Below are 18,062 nucleotides of genomic sequence, written 5' to 3'. Positions count from 1 at the left end.
TTTTATGACATCTATCTATTCTTGAGATTAAAGTTGTCTTGGAACACCTCTTTGTCTTATTGAGAATCTTGTTCTCTTTCGAGTTCTAGGAATAAAGAGCAAATACAAATTGCTCATTTAAACATTTAATATTGCATTAATGATATTTTTTTACAAGGTTAAGAGAGAAGTGTATGTGCTTCATACCTCTTGAGTGGGTATCTTTTGTAGACCAATTCAAATTGTGTATTTCATCGATGTTATGACACCATAATTATTAAAGCATTCTCGTGAAGTGTGGTGGAGTACTTTAATATTAATCATTGGGGTTGAAATAATTGGTGTGTAATAATGTGTAGTAATGTACCAATATGTCAATACAAGAATGCAGATGATATACCTGAGTCAGGTCATGTATGCTTTTATAATTATGGTGTCATAATATTCGATGTAATACACCATTCGAATTCGTCTATAAAAGGTACCCAACCGAGAGATATGAAGCACACACACTTCTCTCTCAACCTTATAAAATATCATTAATGTAATATTAAAGGCGTGTTTAAAGATCTCGAGTGCATTTTAAAAATTGTGTTATTAATTTGCATCTCGTAACTTTGCTTTGCTTTACTATTTCTATATGTAATCTCATTACTTTGTATTGATATAGAAATCTATCCGATCCTATTTAATTATACTCGGACCCTTAAATTGTACTAGTATATGTATTTTACACAAAATTCTAACAGCACCGAGAGAACAAATGTCATTTAAAAGTAATGAAAAATTGTGTTCTCAATTTGTATCTCGTAACTTTGCTTTACCATTTCTATATTCATTTTATAACTTTGTACTGATATAGAAATTTATCTGATCTAATTTAATTGTACTCGAACCCTTACATTGTACCAGTACATGTATTTTATATAAAATCTTAACACCACCACCGAGAGAATAAATGCCATTTAAAAGTAATCATCGGTTGGAAAAAAAAACTCATCAAGGCAGCATTTGTAAACATTGGTTAAATACGAATTCAATCATTTTCAACATTGTTCGTGGTACACCATTTGACAGTCATCTCAAATACTATCAATTTATAGAGAACTAATCCATCTAAAATGTCACCATCAACCGGTTACGAGAGGTTTCTTTCAAGATTTGGAAGATCGTGGAATCACCATCCCATCTAAAGCTATCCTAGTCGGTGACGGTTTATCAGATGTTTTGACTTATAGGATCGTTAACCGGAATGGTAAAAGAATCGACCGGGAGACCACTGACGGAAAGATGAAGGTTGTTAGCTAAGGGGATTTGTGAGTTGTTTTATTTCGTTGAGTTTTTTGGTTTGGTTCCTTGTCGATATAGTTGTTAGTTGATTGGTTCGGATGAATTTTTTGTTATTTGGAGACTCGGTAATAAATAGTTTTTAGTTTGGCTAGTTACGCTTTCTAGGTTCGAACCTTTCGATTTGTGTTTCGATGGAATTCGTTTTTTTTTTTTTCCTTTTACATTCTCGTTACTATACGAGTTTGTTATATTTTCAAAAAAAATGTCGCTTCAAATTTAAAAGTAAACTTTTTAAAGTCTTGTAAAACTCTTATTACTACAATGTTAATGAAATTTGTTTCATTTAAAATTACTACTCACATACAGAGTCTTAATAAAATTTGATTTCAGTTCCACATAACATTTTAGTATTATTTAATATGCGTATATGCTATTTAATATTAGAATTTTTCTAATGACAACTCTAAAAACTGTGCATTAAGTCATTATATATATATATCAATAGAAACTACGTAGTATATATTAATATCATTAAGAATTAATAGTATGCATAACATGTTAACAACATTGACAGTTCTAAGAAGTTATTTGCAGAAAGTTGGTTGACTTTTTTGAATTTACAAGCAAATTAAGCATGTTCAAATCAACAGTCATTAGGATTGTCATTAATAAAATCCTTGATACTATTGCCGAGTAATTTTTTTATCAATAATATTGTATACACATATCTATTTCTTTATTAATATATTTATATTATATATTATATAGTTGTATTATATAACAAAGAATATTTGTAAATAACACAACTGCCGTAGATTTCTTCCTCATAAATAAAATTTGCTAATTCAGTTTGCTAATCTTGCAACCCCCAATTTCACACTCTCAATACAAGCAAAGCCTTGATAGAAATTCATACTCCATCTTGCCGTATGGCGTAATAGCAAATATCCACATGAAATCTTATCAAGTGGAGCTCCCCATGACACCACATGCCACAACCAATTCTTCAGCTACCTTAACATATCACTTGAACACCAATAAAAAAAAGACACTAAAAAACTAAGTGTTATCCGAGCTACTTGCTATTTCACGATGCCCAAATCGAGGCCAACTTATTAATGCTGAATCCAAGCAGAGTTATAATAAGCTCAAACCCAAACTTAAAACATATTTTGAAAAGTTAAGTAAAAAAACTTTAACTCAAACTACTTAAATCATATTTTGAAAAGTCAAGTAAGCAAGCTTTAACTCAAACTTCTAATATCGAGAACTAACAAGTTTGATGCCTAAGCAAGCCTTTCATTTATATACATACATTAAAGTATTATTTTAAGTGATAAATCTTTTTTTTTTTTTGGCAAAAAAACAGAAACTTCATAAAAGTGATAAATATTTTATTACATCATATAACGTACTGTACATATTAATATTAACGCGTCGACATCTACACTACACCCCTAAAAGATCAGATCTCCGCAGTCCAACATCGGACAATCAGAAATTTAGAAGAATTGGGTAAAGACTTTCTGAAATCGACATTAGATTATTGAAATCAAACACAAAAAGTTCACAAGGGTTTTAAAAAATGGTTTATCTAGTACTCCGTATTATTGTTAGTTCGAAGTTGTGAAATACAAAGGGAAGGGTTGAATAAAATTATTCTCCTCTGACTAATCAGTGGGAATCATCAATCAAATAATTATTCAAAAGCAAAATCTCTATACTTACTAGTAAGGCTTAGGCCTTAGAGGTGCATTTACCAAATAAACCAGTTTAGGTAAGATCGAGAAACACAACATGAGAAGTCCATTTCCAATTCACCAACCACCACCATCACTCAAAAATCAAATTATACAAGGAAACCAAGCAAAAAAATAAAGATAGCTTTGGCAAAACTTTGACATAATGGAGAACATTTTAAAAGACTAGCTTTGACAAAACTTGGAAATAATAGAGCACGGTAAAGCTTTAGTCGAAGTAAATTATAAAAAGAAACAATAGGAAATGGTCAGCACTGGTAGACACACCGTGTACAGATTGGAAAGGTAGCAACGCGGCTACAAGAACGTAAACATACCTCTCTTCTTCGCAGATTCTTGCATCTCCATATTAAAGTCACAACCCACAGTCTCCAAATTAATGTGTCTATGGGTTGTTACCGCCAACCCACAGACTCATTCACGTAGCTTCGACACAGTATATGAAAATCCTTTCCCGGTTTAATTGATTGCGTAGTGAGATACGACCAAAACTTGTAGAGTAAGTATTTTTCAGGTCAGATAACAACCACACTAAAAAATTGTTTAGAAAAGGGAAGAGACCATCGAAAAATGAAGAGACAATATCGTTCATCACCATTGTAAGCTTAAGACCAACCATTATACCACGGGACCCTAAAAATGACACTGAAGTTAATAAAAAATGTGCGAATCATTGTGATTACTCATATCAACCCAGCTTCCAGTTTTAAAACTTTCACCAACTGCAAAGTTTGTATTCTAGATTTCCAAAAGTAGAAAGATCACATAACAAAACCCTCTTCAACAAAATATACCAAAATTTCAGTTCGAAAAGAGGCCAAGTATGTAATTATTGTGTACAGAAAAAGCCTATGGCCAAAACTTTTTAGGGATAATTTTATATATTAGCTTTGAACCTGCCATAAGAACCTGGCATCTTTTTCAACTATAGATTAACCACTCAAGAAATCAGATAAAAAAGAAAGTCCTTTTGTAAATCAACAGAAATTTCATACCTACCCATTGTAAGCTTAAGATCAACTGATCAACCAATATACTACAAAACTCTAAAAAACGCACTTTGGTTAATAGAAAATGTGCACATCATCTTTTTAGCAACCATGCACAAAACAGCCTTCGCGACACTTGATCAAAAGTTCACCTTTTTGGACACCACCAACAAAGTTTGTTTTTTCCATTTACAAACTAGAAAGATGACTTAATACACACTCAAAAGAAAATAAGTAAATTCGACACACTAACAAAATTACATCGTGAGAGGCCCATTCATTTAAAAGTAAGACTACAACCAAGACTTTTAAGAGAGTTTTTTTAAAAGTACCAACTAGTAAAAGGGTACTGCACAAAATAGCCATCATACCAGATCACTTTATTTTATGGACTTTTTACCAACAACAAAGTTTGTAATTTGCATTTCCAAAAGTAAAAAAGATCAGTTAACACACTCAGGCAGAATATTAAACAGTAATCAAATTTCAAAAGGTATTAAAGATGACAAACTTGACACATTTGAATGTAAACAGACTGATTTGAATAATCGAATTACCCTGACTGTTCGAAGGGTACTGATTAGGGTAAACAGGGTATTAACTTGAGTTACTGAGTGTTCTAAATAAAGCAAGAAGAATAATTGAAATGAAGATAGAATGAGAGAATACAAAATAAAATAAGATCTTTCCAATTTGGATTTAAAAAATAGCAATGAAAATTACATTATAATCATATATCAACTTCTTTTCCTTTAGAAAAAATGTTAACACTAAATTTTTAAAATTTCTTTCCACTTATCTTCCTTTCTCTTCAAAATATGTGAAGAAATGCATTAGCGATCAAAGTCATTTATATAAAGGGTCTGAACCAAAATGAAAATTTCAAAACCATTTCATTCACACTGTAAAAAACAACCTAAAGCTCCTGCGTTTTCAAACATAATTATAAAAAAATTGTGAAGCATATGGTTATACTAAACCCTTTTAAAAGAAACCGCGACTCGCGATGGTTATTGACGTCATGTAACAGGGAAAATACCTGATAACAGCCACCGGTGCAGAGGACCTTATGAGCAGCACAAATGCCACATGCCAGTTGCATGCCAAGCTCATTCTAAAACACAAGCATAAATAACACTAGCTGATAGATGTAAGTCAAAATAACATGCACTCACAATAATGAAAACCTCATCACAAAACTTGTATGATACAAAAACTATAGACGACATTAAAAGTACAATCATCATAAGTGAGTACTTAAATTATTAAAGTTTAAGTCATAGCAACATCTACCAACTCGAACATTTTTTGAAAACATAATAAAGTCAAAATACTACATTGTTTAAAAAGAGTTCAAGAAAACAAGTGACTGAAAATACGGAAATATTGTTTACAAATCTGCTCTTTAGGCAAATGGTTAGGTTTTGCTAATAAAGACTTCATTTGCATAACTTGCTCAGAGAAGATTCAGCATGAGTCCAAAAACTAAAACATGATGGGATCTGCACAATGAATAAAAATATGTATATTATATAAACTAATTCAAAAACAAGATTCCCACCTGAAAAGAGTTTGCCAACTGAAGCTGAAAAACCAAAGTCCGTGAGTTTAAAGAACAAATTTGTTACATATAATACACTTACCAAAGATTCATCTAAGAAAGTTGACAAACGATCTTAAAAATAAAAAATTAAAAAAAATGGTTAATGAAAAAATTGTATCCACAACTAAAGAAGATACTTTGTATGTCATGTATATATAAAATGATCAAAAATCACACAAGCATATGTGAACAGCTAAACCAAGATAAAAGAAACGCACGTAAAAAGTTTCACAGGTGCCAAGATGGCCTGCATCGAAGTAGTCCGCCATACAAATACACCTTAAAGATAACACACACAAGCAGGTGCGCACGCGAGTGCGCGCGCGCACGCACACACACACACAAAAAACATAATATACGCATGAATGCACAACACCACAAATTCAAACATAAAATTTGAAAAAATAGATTTCTCACCTAGTGACCACGACCCATATAAGGTGGACCACCCTGCGGCCTATTACCTCCTTGTTGATTTGGGTACCCACCTTGACCACCATAGCCTCCCCCTCCTTGATTTCCATACCCACCTGGTGCCATTCCACCTTGACCACCAAGTCCTAAAAGATTCCCAAGTTGACCTCCCTGAGTAGCAAGCAACGCAGTCAACGCCTGTCCCAAAGCAGGTGTCAAAGCCGGAGCCACCCCGCCAGGATTATACCCCATGGACGGTCCAGCCGGTGCCATCATATGACCACCATGCCCATGTCCACCACCTGCATTCGAAAACTTACCCTTCTTCGAAGGATGATGATGCCCACCAGCACCACCACCAAACTGCCCAGGGTGCCCACCACCCTGTCCAAAAAACCCCTTACCAGTCGCTTTCGGACCATCAACTGCTTTCTGACAATGCAAAGTATGTCCTTCAAACATCTTATGTGGCTCCTCCAACGCCTTTTTCGCACTCTCAACACTCTTATAAACAAACAAAGCAAACCCCCTAGGCTTCCCAGTTTGTTTATCCAACCCTAGCGGCCCATCATCAATCTCCCCAAACTTCGAAAAGAACTCCAACAACTTATTTGGATCAATATCAGCAGCCACATTACTAACAAATATCTTCCTTTGAGTATACTCCGAAACAGGAGCCGCCGCAGTCGGTGGCGGTGCAGGGACTGGACCCGCAGACGCCAACTGACACGACGTCATTCGATTTCCAATTTTCTTTTGAGGCTCTTTTAATGCCTTCTGACAACCAGCTCTATGTTTAAACAGAATAAATGCATAACCTTTCGATTTACCTGAAACTTTATCAACGACAGCTTTACAATCTTCAATCTCACCATACTTCCCAAATTCACTAATCAAAACGTCAGCGTTTGTGTCCCACCCTAACCCGTGAACAAATATCTTCCTGTGAGCAGGATCAGCATCCGCAATCTTCGAAACGCTTTCGATAAACTCAGGGTGTTTGGAAACAGCTTCTTTTAGTAATATAATTAATTGTTCTTTTGTAAAAGGTTCTAGAAGCTTCTCAACCGGTTCATCGTCCAATTCCGAATCCTCCGGTTCACCGGCGCCGTTAGATTCAGCTTTCGTTTCGGTTTCTGTTTCATCATCATCATTTTCTTCTTCTTCTTCTTCTTCTTCAACTTCTTCTTCGATCTCTTCTTCTTGCTCATCTTGATCTAATTCATCTGTTTGTTCTTGTTGTTGTTGTTGTTCTTCGATTTGTGGTTCGTTAATTTTAGGTTCTTCCATTGGAACTGCTTGTTGTTCTTCGACGGCTGGTTGTGGAGTTCGAGACTTTCGCTTTTTCGCCATGAAAATTAGGGTTTGTACGGGTAATTTGGGGATATAGATATGGAGATACAAATGGATGAGTGGAGGCTAGGGTTTGAAAGGGGTAGGAGATATGGATTGTGAAATTAGGGTTATAATAAATTGGGGGTGATTTTTGTGATCGGTAGTCACGTGTTTTTACGCCGCCTACAAGTATCGTCCTCTGTTTTTTAAGTTTAAGAAATAAATAATAAATAATATATAATATAATATAAATATAAATATAAATAATACGAGTAAATAAATAACAAGAAATTAAAATTAGTAAGGAGTAATATAACCTCTATTCAGGGGTAAACTAGTTTTCGAACCATCGATTCGCGTCGGGGTTCAGTTTTCAATGTATTTTATTGTGTTTAGTTTGTAAAATTATTTAGTGGCTAACGATCATGTCGTTGAAGCGCAACTCGAGTCGAACTAAAAGGTATAACCCGTCAAAGATTTAAATGTTATTTTAAAATAACAATATATGTGCATCTCCGCGTTTCGCTATGTAATTGTTGACTTTTCAAAATATAACGCAATTAAGTCGTTATCTTATATTAACACTTCGTATGATTTAAGAATAGAAGATTTACTGAGATATATCTAAAAACTAACTAAATTATTAAAAAATAATAATAAGACCCATATGTGTTTGTTGTTAATAGATGAAAATAGTTATGGAGCATGCGAGTGAAAAATCAACGTGTATGAAAAGTACCTCAAATATTTAGCGTTTTTTAAAAAGTGTCCGTTTTGCGTATAGTTAGTGACATTGTGTTCGTAATTTTTTTTCGAGTTTAACGATGGTGTCGGAAAAATTTAACTCGTTGCGAGCGAGAAGATATGTCTCGTTGAATATTTGAGTGGAGTTTATTTAAGATTTTTTATGAAAATGTTGTTTTGACACTTTACCCCCTGTTTTGGGGGTCGATTTTAATTTTTGAACAAAGTTTGAGGGTGTTTGTGGTGAATTGAAAATTGGTTAAAATGAGGGGGGGAAAAAGTGAAAAGTCCAAAATACTCTCGGTACTATTCATCATTTTTGTCTAATAGTTAATATAGTAATAGTAATTCGTCCAATTATACTACTCTGTCCCACAAAAAATATATTTTTTATGATTTTATTGTTGGTTTAAGATATACATAAACAAGCTTTTGGCGGTTGTTTCTTTTAGTGGTTTATGAAAGGATATGTTCATACGATAATGCATAAATTTACATAGAAAAAAGTACATAATTTTATATAAATTTACTTATGGTAAGTGCAAAAGTTGGTACATGGGTTTACACAGGAACATACAAAAGTTTACCAAACTTTACATAAGTCTACATAAAGTTGCAGAGGAGAATACATAAGTTTATATGATTGTAGTTGCAAAAGCTGCAGAAGATGATGGGTTTGTTGTTTGTTGCGTTACTCCTGTTTCTTTTGATTCTTCGCTGGCGCTTTTGTGATTGCAATGGGCATGGTCTTGTTAGTTGTAGTTTAAATGAAATTCCAAATCCCAAATAAATTGTCATAAATGATAAAAAGTGGTAGGTTAAAATATAAACAGAAGTAGGTAATTTTGACTTTTCTGGTCAAAATCAAACCTTAATTCCCAACCGAGTCTTCTACTAAGATAAAACCATTCATTTTCTTTACCATCTAACCATATATTCCACCATGACCACCACTTTGGCCCAATCATTATTCCAGTTTGACCAACAATAGAATACCAAAATCTGTACTTAAATTTCATCTCGCCAACAATATTCTTACACCATCAACCAAAGCTTTGATCCATTTAGTTTGAGTCCCAATAAATGTCATACCCCGTCCTAATTCATCTGGACGAAGTCACCAACATCTGGTCACATTGCGATGATCGACTCCAAATGATGTCTTTTAAAATGAGCAAATGCACAGCGGATGATTTCTTTCATACCTGAGAATAAACATGCTTTCAAGTGTCAACCAAAAGGTTGGTGAGTTCATAGGTTTATCATAAAACAATAAAATTCATCATTTTGATAGACCACAAGATTTAAATGCTGCATGGTACAAATGGGCCCGAATCCTATGCCCACATGTAATGTACATGCGATATCTTTTAAATACAGTACACCTTTCTTGTGTACGAAATCCTTTTTCATAAATCTTAGTAACCGTACACATATCTCGTGTACAAAATATAATACACATAACCTGTGTATAAAAATCATTCTCTCGATACATAACATTCACATCAATTGGTGGCAATTAACATGCCCACATAATTCAATGGTGGCAATTATCATGTCCACATAATTCAATGGTGGCAATTATCATGTCCACATAATTCAATGGTGGCAATTATCATGTCCGCATAATTCAATAATAATCCGCAGAACTTCTGTCTGCATAATAATTCATTCGAGGAATGTTTTGCTTGTGTCTATCTCGTCAAACATTTATAAAAGCATTTCATGTATTCGCAGTTCAAAATATATTTCAAAAATATTTAATAAAGCAGTTGTAAAAACAGCGCATGTATTCTCAGTCCCAAAAATATAAAGAGTAAAAGGGAGCAAATGAACTCACAATACGATATTTTGTAGTAAAAATATGCATACGACGGAACTGAACAATGCAAGGTCGGCCTCGGATTCACGAACCCTTAGGAGTCTTTGCTAAAAAGAATAGCCCACACTGGGGCTCGAACCTGAGACCTCCCGCTAACCCGATACCTCCTCTAACCAACACCCCATTTCAGTTTTTCTGTATGAACTCGCGTTACCAGTAATATATCTCAATTCGAGTGGCCCAATTCTAAAAGCCTATTAAATTCACTAAGCCCAAATTGTATTAAATTTGAAAGGAGCCCAACAACATGTTTTAATGGATTCGTAAACAAGGCCCAAGGGAAAAACAATCCATCACAGAATGTTTTTATGGAGTTCGCTGGATATTTTTCTTTTTGAAAGGTGGGGTTCGTCCGATTAGGATCCCATCAGTAGTCACTAATTCTTTCTTTACTAAACATTATTAGTTGCATTATCTAATGCCATGTTTCTTCCTTTACAGCTCATATTTCCATTTATTATCTCAAGTGGATTATGTATTTGAAAGTTGGTGAAAAACAAATATAAAGACAGCTGGTTTGCAAGGTGTTTTGTAAATGGCATTTGGTTTATAAAAAAATGAAAGCTTTGCAGAAATAAACAGTTCGAAGGCTTGAGGTGGTGAGGATTTTCGTAGAAGATGAAGTGGGTTGGTTTTAACGTGGCGTATAGGCTGCACTTTTGCAGCAGAACGAGTCGAGATACAATGGATTGTGAAGGTTTCGATTTTGATTTAACAATAAAAGTAGTTCGCTAAGAGAAAAAAAAATGTGTTTTGTGTTCGGTAACTTGCGACAACAGTAGGGGTACAAGGACTTCATCATCTTCGTTGTATATCTCCTCCGTTACCATCATCATATATCACGATCAACGACTTCTAACATTTGTTCGATCAGAGATGGGAAACAACAAAGCAACAGTGCAATGGAACCTCATGGTGGTTTATTATGATCCTAGAGGTTCGATGGTGGTGTTTGGATTTGAGTTCGAATAGGGCTGCAAATAAACCGAAAACACTCTTGTATATATATATGCGATATGATAGTGAAGAGGGTTGCAGGATATGGTGATGTGTTTAGGGTTTTTAATTGATGATGATAATAAAAGTATTGAATGTGTTAATCAAAAACATCGAACAACTCGTTTATCATATAGTCAATTTGATCGGCAAAGATTATTCTTCAAGGACAGATATAAATATAAAAAAAAATAAGAGTGATAGATATGTTAAACTGATTCTTGGATTATACTTGTGATTGAACAGTGATTAGTACGAGCCTAGGGACAGAGTCAACAATCAAATACAGTTAGATGACGATGTGCAACAGATTTTGGACTTCACTTTTCATTTATCTGTATTTATCATGTTTATGTATATATGTTCATATATCTATATTTATATATAAATCTGGATTCTGTAAATGTGTATGCATTTGTATATAACCTGCAATACTGATTTTCGTAGACCTGAATTTATATCCAAGGTTGTATATTTATTATATCCATATATTTATTATTATTATTATTATTTATTTATTTATTTATTTATTTATAGTTAATTTTATTAATAAATATAATAATAATAATACTCTTAATGTTATATATAAAAGTAATACAAATATAATAATAATAATAATAATAATAATAATAATAATAATAATAATAATAATAATAATATTACTAATGATAATGAAAATATTAATAATATTAATGGTACTAATAATTTTATCAGTTATAATAATATTAATTTTATTGATCATCATAATATTAACAATAATAATATAACATCTTAAACTTATCAAATATATATATATATATATATATATATATATATATATATATATATATATATATATATATATATATATATATATATATATATATATATATATATATACCTTACATAATAATATTAATGTTACAAATATTAATGAAAGTAATGATAATATTATTATAGCAACTATATTGTAACTTGTATTTAATATCATACATTATATAATAACTCTATATATTGAATATTTAATATTTCTACATTTTATAAGTATGATGATATACACATAATAATAATTATGTATAGAAACCATGTATATATATATTATATATACCAATTTACCATTGTTAATATATATTTATTCGTTATTAAGTTTGTTGAGAAAATAAAACTAGTATTTCTAAACACTGTGTTCATAGTTTTTCATATAAATTTGAAATATTATGTATATATTTATTACTTAACAAGTTTCTATTTTTTAAATCATAAACTATTTAATTTCAACAACCAAACCGTATAACATTTTATTAATATATTTCAGATTATAATATATATACATACATACATATATATATATATATATATATATATATATAATTACATATCTATTTAAAATTAGTTGTTCGTGAATCGTCGGAATTGGTCAAAGGTCAAATGAATATAGTTTCAAACTTTTCGAGACTCAACATTACAGATTTTTGCTTATCGTGTCGGAAACATATAAAGATTAAGGTTTAAATTTGATCGGAAATTTCCGGGTCATCACAGTACCTACCCGTTAAAGAAATTTCGTCCCGAAATTTGATCGAGGTCGTCATGGCTAACTATAAAAATGTTTTCATGACAAATATGAGTTGATAATAGAGTTTTATCATCCTTGAGTAATATAGATAAAACAATTTGATTACGCGAAGAGTATAAATGAAGCTATCGCAAAAGAGTGAAATGAGTAAATGTAGAATCGTTTCAACCGATGACGTAGTTACGATTGATTTTCGGAATTCATGGGATTTAAAGAAAATCTTCGTAATAAGATTTGGTTCTTCGGCGATTTAGGAGATCAGGATTTTCTTTGATTAAATGCAATAATCTGCTTCGATTGATCTGTCGGATATATTACTATAAATCCACCCCCTTCACTTCCTTATTTCCATATCTCACATCTTCTATTCTTTCTTCCTCAGTTCATACCTTAAAGTATTCTTCAAAATGCTCCATCCCGTTCTGCTTCTTGATATACTTCTACTTTCATATCTGTCATTCTTCTCTTTCATCTGCCTCCAGAAGAATCTATTCACTTCTATTATTTCCTTGGGATTATAATGTTTTTAATTCTCCCGTGTCTTTACGTTGCAATACGTATTGATATACACGGTTTGTAATTTATGTGTTATTGTCAAGCTTTATATTTTCTTTTACATTCAAGAGTTCTATACTTTTGTCTCCTCTTCCCGACTTCGAGTCAAGTGAATACTGGTCCAGAATTTGTAGATATGAAATTCAGAATGAACATAGTTAATGTTCTAAGAAGGAAATCGTAATGACACGATCTTAATTTGGTAATTTACCAGAATATCCAAAAAGATAGAACTATCAATAAGATATGTTCTTAATATGTTTAGAGATTTGGTAGAATGTAAGAGTCGTGTAAATGGCACATGATGACGGTATGTTCTGTGAATCATCACGTTCCATTAGAAACTCAGCATGACTTACTGTAATATAATCAAGTTGATCAAGTGTCATTATATTACATTAACTCATGCATCAGTTCCCAACACTACTTCAAAAACATTCATATTTTAGATTCGAATTTCTCAGAATTTAGAAACTAAAACAGTTTCCTTTCTGATGTAACACTGATATCGCGAAGAGATAAATAATTTCGGACGAGAATATTTTTTTTATGAAAATATCTTCAGAAATATCGAAGATATTTATGATGATATTTTGGAATTCTAAGTTCGATGGTTGATGAAAAAAAGATTTTCCGCAATATTTTAACATGAGTACAGAGCAAGATATTCGTTGAAGGTTTCATCGGATCCAGAATTACCTGGATTCTTTGAATATATAGTATGGTCCTTGTATTTGTCCTTAGTCTCCTTCGTGGTTAGCTCAATCCGTTTTCCAGTTCCAACTTTTCTGAGCTTTTTCAACATACTATTCTTTATCATCAAACTTCCGATGATTAAGGTCGTTTACGGTTGTTTATGGTTTCTGCTGCTTCATTCAGCTTTTTCAACATTCAGAGTATTGATTTGTGACTGAGTGCTTTTCAGAAATTCAGAATGAGGGATCATAATTCTAAGAGATAAATGTCATACATATAACTGTTGATGTAAATATGCTGTGAGTTTTCAAAGTACTGATTGCTGATTCCCGGTAATTGTTATGGCAGTTCTCGTTACAAGATGCGGATGAGTATATGATAGGGTTTCAATGAATAAATATAATGATTTGTCAGAGAGATTTAAGCCAAAAAGCAACGAGGTTGCTGGTACGTCTGCTGGTAATATGGTGGAATATAAAAGAATTCTCCGATATCAAAAGGGTAATTGTATATATCAGGATTATAGTAAGGCTAATTCGAATGAAAAGTCGAAGTTGACTTGCTGGAGCTGTGACAAAATTGGCTACTTTGAAAAGGGATCGCAAAGTTATTTTTGCTAATAAATGCCAAAGGATCTGACGCGGCTACGTGTTAAACTTTTACTCAGTTGCCGAGAGTTTCTCAGGTGCATAACTATATGCATAAATCTTTCCTTCCGTAGATGAAGTGCGGTTGATTCATCCTATCGATTGAGGTGTTTTCAAGAATCATGAAAGGTTTGAACGCATATTGTAATCGTCAAGATACAAATGGGGTTTAAGATGAAATCAAGTGGCAATCTTGAAGAAATGTTTAGTTTCATATGTTATAATCAATATTTTAATTCATTTTAATTGTCCAATGTTATTAGTCCACAGTTGATAGTCCACAGTTAGCAATTCAATAATTTATATATATAATATTCGAATTAATTAATACGTATCGTGACCCGTGTACATGCCTCGGACTCGATCACAACTCAAATTATATATATTATTATAGAATCAACCTCAACCCTGTATAGCTAACTCCAGCATTACTGCATATAGAGTGTCTATGGTGATTCCAAATAATATATATAGATGCGTCGATATGATATGTCAAAACCTTGTATACGTGTCCCGATATTTAAAGTGCGTAATATAAATAACAGAAATTTAAATGACAATAAATAAAGTGCGTAAAATAAATAACAGAAATTAAATGACGATAAATAAAATTGCAGGAATTAAAATTGTGATAATTAAATTGCGATAATTAAATTGCGATAAATAAAATGTAATCAGTTAGCTAGGAACAGTTAGCGTGGATTCTTAACAAAATTTCTCATAGTTAATTTGTTTGTTTCTAACAAATTTTATTTTGTCCAATGTTTTCTTCATTATGCCACTTGTTGGATTCTGTTAGGTCAAAATCCAAATATGAAATTTGAATGAAAATGGTTATTATGTGGTGAACGAATACGTATATCGGTGGATGTAAGTAGGATAGTAAATGACCGTTGAATCAGATTCGAAAAATGTACAGTGTAACTTATTAATGTGAAATCTAAATATTCCTCGTTTATTACCTACTCGTTAAAATATTTTCACCATTAACAGTTGATGTGCGTAGAGGTGTATATGAAATAGCTTATATTTTACTAGGAAATACTATTAAATACGATACAATTTTACACAAGATATTTATTTATTTATAGAATGGATATACCTAAACCTTGCTACAACACTTATAGGCAGTGTACCTAATCGTACAGTAGTGTAGTTTTTAGTAAGTCCGGTTCGTTCCACAGGGAAATCTTTTAAACAAAGCTTAACGCTATATTAGTTTTAAATTTATAAAAATACAAATATATATAAGTAATATTATTATTATAAAAAAGGAGTTTTTACCGTTTAATGACCGGTTTGTCGATTTTAAAAACTTTAATTGCAGTTAAAACCTAATGTAAAATATTAAATAAATAAAAGACTTAATTTAAAGCATAAACTAAATAACGATAATAAAATTGCGATAATAAAAGTGCGATAAAATTAAATTACGATAATTAAAGAGTACGAAAATTAAAAGTGCAATTAAATAGAATGACAATAAATAAAAGTGCAATTAAATACAATAACAATAAATAAAAGTGCAATAATTAGAAGTGCAATTAAATATGAAAATAAAGAAATTATGCTTATTTAAACTTCCGTAATCATGATGTTTGACGTGTTGATTTTAGTTTTATGCCCATGGGTTAATTGTCCTTTGTCCTGGATTATTTAATAGGTCCGTCTGGTTTTTGTCCATAACAGTCCATCAGTCATAAATATAAAGTGCGAGTGTCCTCGTCAAATTATCCTTATACCCGAAGTCAAATATTCCAACTAATTGGGGACTTAAACTGTAACAAGGTCTTAATACTTTGTTTAATAATTACACCAGGATATCGACTGCGTGTAACCCAAGGTTTTAATACTTTGTTATCAATTATGCCAAGTGTCCTTATGCATAATTTTACCCCTGTTTTAATAATTCCATAGACTATTAATCCATTCCCGTGTCCGGTTAAATGAACGATTATTCGTACATATAAATTTGCACGGCGTCCTCCCCATTTTACAAGACAGATCATCTCATGGTTAGGATAAGTCTGACCCCTTGGCGACCCTGTTTGATGCTGAGGTCCGTGGATTTCCTGCTGATTTTAGAGATGACTTTTCTAGATTTTTCGTCAACCTACAGCTGGTCTGGACGACAACTTCATGACCTAAATCAAGAAGCGCGTTTCTTTTTCGGAAGACTTTACTTCCTTTTAATGATGGAATTGATTCATCGTGTAGATCCATCTTTCTTACAGTAAATCGGGTAAAACTGTTTAGTTTAGTCCAAAGCAAAAGTATCTTCAATTATTTGTTACAAAAATATGTGACATATGTTTAAGATAACTTGGTAAATTTTCCCACACTTGGCTTTTATTTTCTTTTATTTGCCTTTTTATTGTCCTCTATTCCATTTTAAATGAATTCTAACATTTTGGTTTGTTTCTCAATTTATGTCCTTTCCGAGGTAACAATAATTTCGGTGTTAACACCTAGTTTTATCATTCATAAATATGTATAAACATGATTTTGAGTTCATTTAATTGAAAATTTTGAAAAAAATTACTAGAATTGGGTAGTCAGTATATAAGACTAGGGTTGTTCTTTATTATCAGAGAGCACTAGATTCTAATACAACTACTGCGTTACTAGTATTTTTAATGGTAACCAAGTGTATAAGTTAAAAATTTTAAAATCCGAAAGAATTTAACCCCTTCCCACACTTAAGATCTTGCAATGCCCTCATTTGCAAGAAATCAGTAACAATTTAAATTATTGCGGGTGATTAGCGTAGAAAAAATAATTAAATTTTACCAAAGTTTCCAAACATATTGTCGTTTGTTTGCTGAATGATAAATGATGCACATCATTTGTTCATTCCGTCTTGTTGTTTCATCACATTTGTTTTTCGTTTTGTCTTCAAAATTACTAGCTTTTGCTGAACTTAATGCCAGTCTTTGAAAATGCGCTGTTTTACCCTGTCTTGTACAATCGACAATATACATACATACAAATATAAACATGTATGGCAATTTGAAATGGGACTTAATATCCCACTTTCAAATCCTAAATGTGAAATATTAGTACACAATAATAATAAAAATGATAAAAATTACATAAAAATATCCAATAACATAAGTTTAAACATGAAAAAGTAAAAAGATAAAAACATAAAAATCATAAAAATAACCAATGGAACTAAATCAGTCTGGATAGAGGTTCCAGTTCATCTCGTCAGGTGGGTTCCATTGTTGATTATAGGTGTCCTGATATGCTTGGTTATAGTCATATCGGTTAAAGGGTGGTCGAATGTCGGGGTTGTGTGGCGGAAAATGAGCAGGTCGAGTAGGCACGTAATTATTTGGTACGTGATATGATAGCTGGCTCATGATTTAGTGCTGATGAACTAACCAGCTATCGTGTTGGCGTCGCCTATAATCCTCGTATACTCGCTCGGAGTTCCACTGCTCGTACATACTATGTCTGGCCGCGTTCGTCATTGATTCCTCATCTATACGAACGTGGACGTCAAGAATAGCATCTCGAAAGACATCCCTAATGTCTTCCGCTTCCTCCATTTCCTCGTCTGAGCCCCTTTCTACCTGTGGATGAGGGCCCTCATAGGGTACTGCCTGGTTGCG

The 18,062-nt window shown here is 32.4% G+C and overlaps 1 protein-coding gene across 1 annotated transcript; it reads right to left on the bottom strand.

Moving 5' to 3' along the window:
* Nucleotides 1-5,440: 5,440 nt before the first annotated feature.
* Nucleotides 5,441-7,520, bottom strand: LOC139886434 (UBP1-associated protein 2A-like). The gene is made up of 2 exons (XM_071870256.1): nt 6,039-7,520; nt 5,441-5,520 (listed from the first exon to the last, which is right to left on the bottom strand). The coding sequence occupies exon 1, from the start codon at nt 7,386-7,388 to the stop codon at nt 6,039-6,041; it is 1,350 nt and encodes a 449-aa protein (XP_071726357.1). The 5' UTR covers nt 7,389-7,520; the 3' UTR covers nt 5,441-5,520.
* Between the last annotated feature and the right edge of the window lie 10,542 nt (nt 7,521-18,062).

The sequence above is a fragment of the Rutidosis leptorrhynchoides genome, chromosome 1 (assembly GCF_046630445.1).
Source record: "Rutidosis leptorrhynchoides isolate AG116_Rl617_1_P2 chromosome 1, CSIRO_AGI_Rlap_v1, whole genome shotgun sequence".
Lineage (NCBI taxonomy): Eukaryota > Viridiplantae > Streptophyta > Magnoliopsida > Asterales > Asteraceae > Rutidosis > Rutidosis leptorrhynchoides.
Note: the sequence above shows the minus strand (reverse complement) of the source record. Positions and strands in the feature narration are given on the sequence as shown.

Excerpts from the sequence above, each read along its gene's own strand:
- LOC139886434 (XM_071870256.1), bottom strand. The coding sequence starts at position 7,388 with ATGGCGAAAAAGCGAAAGTCTCGAACTCCACAACCAGCCGTCGAAGAA.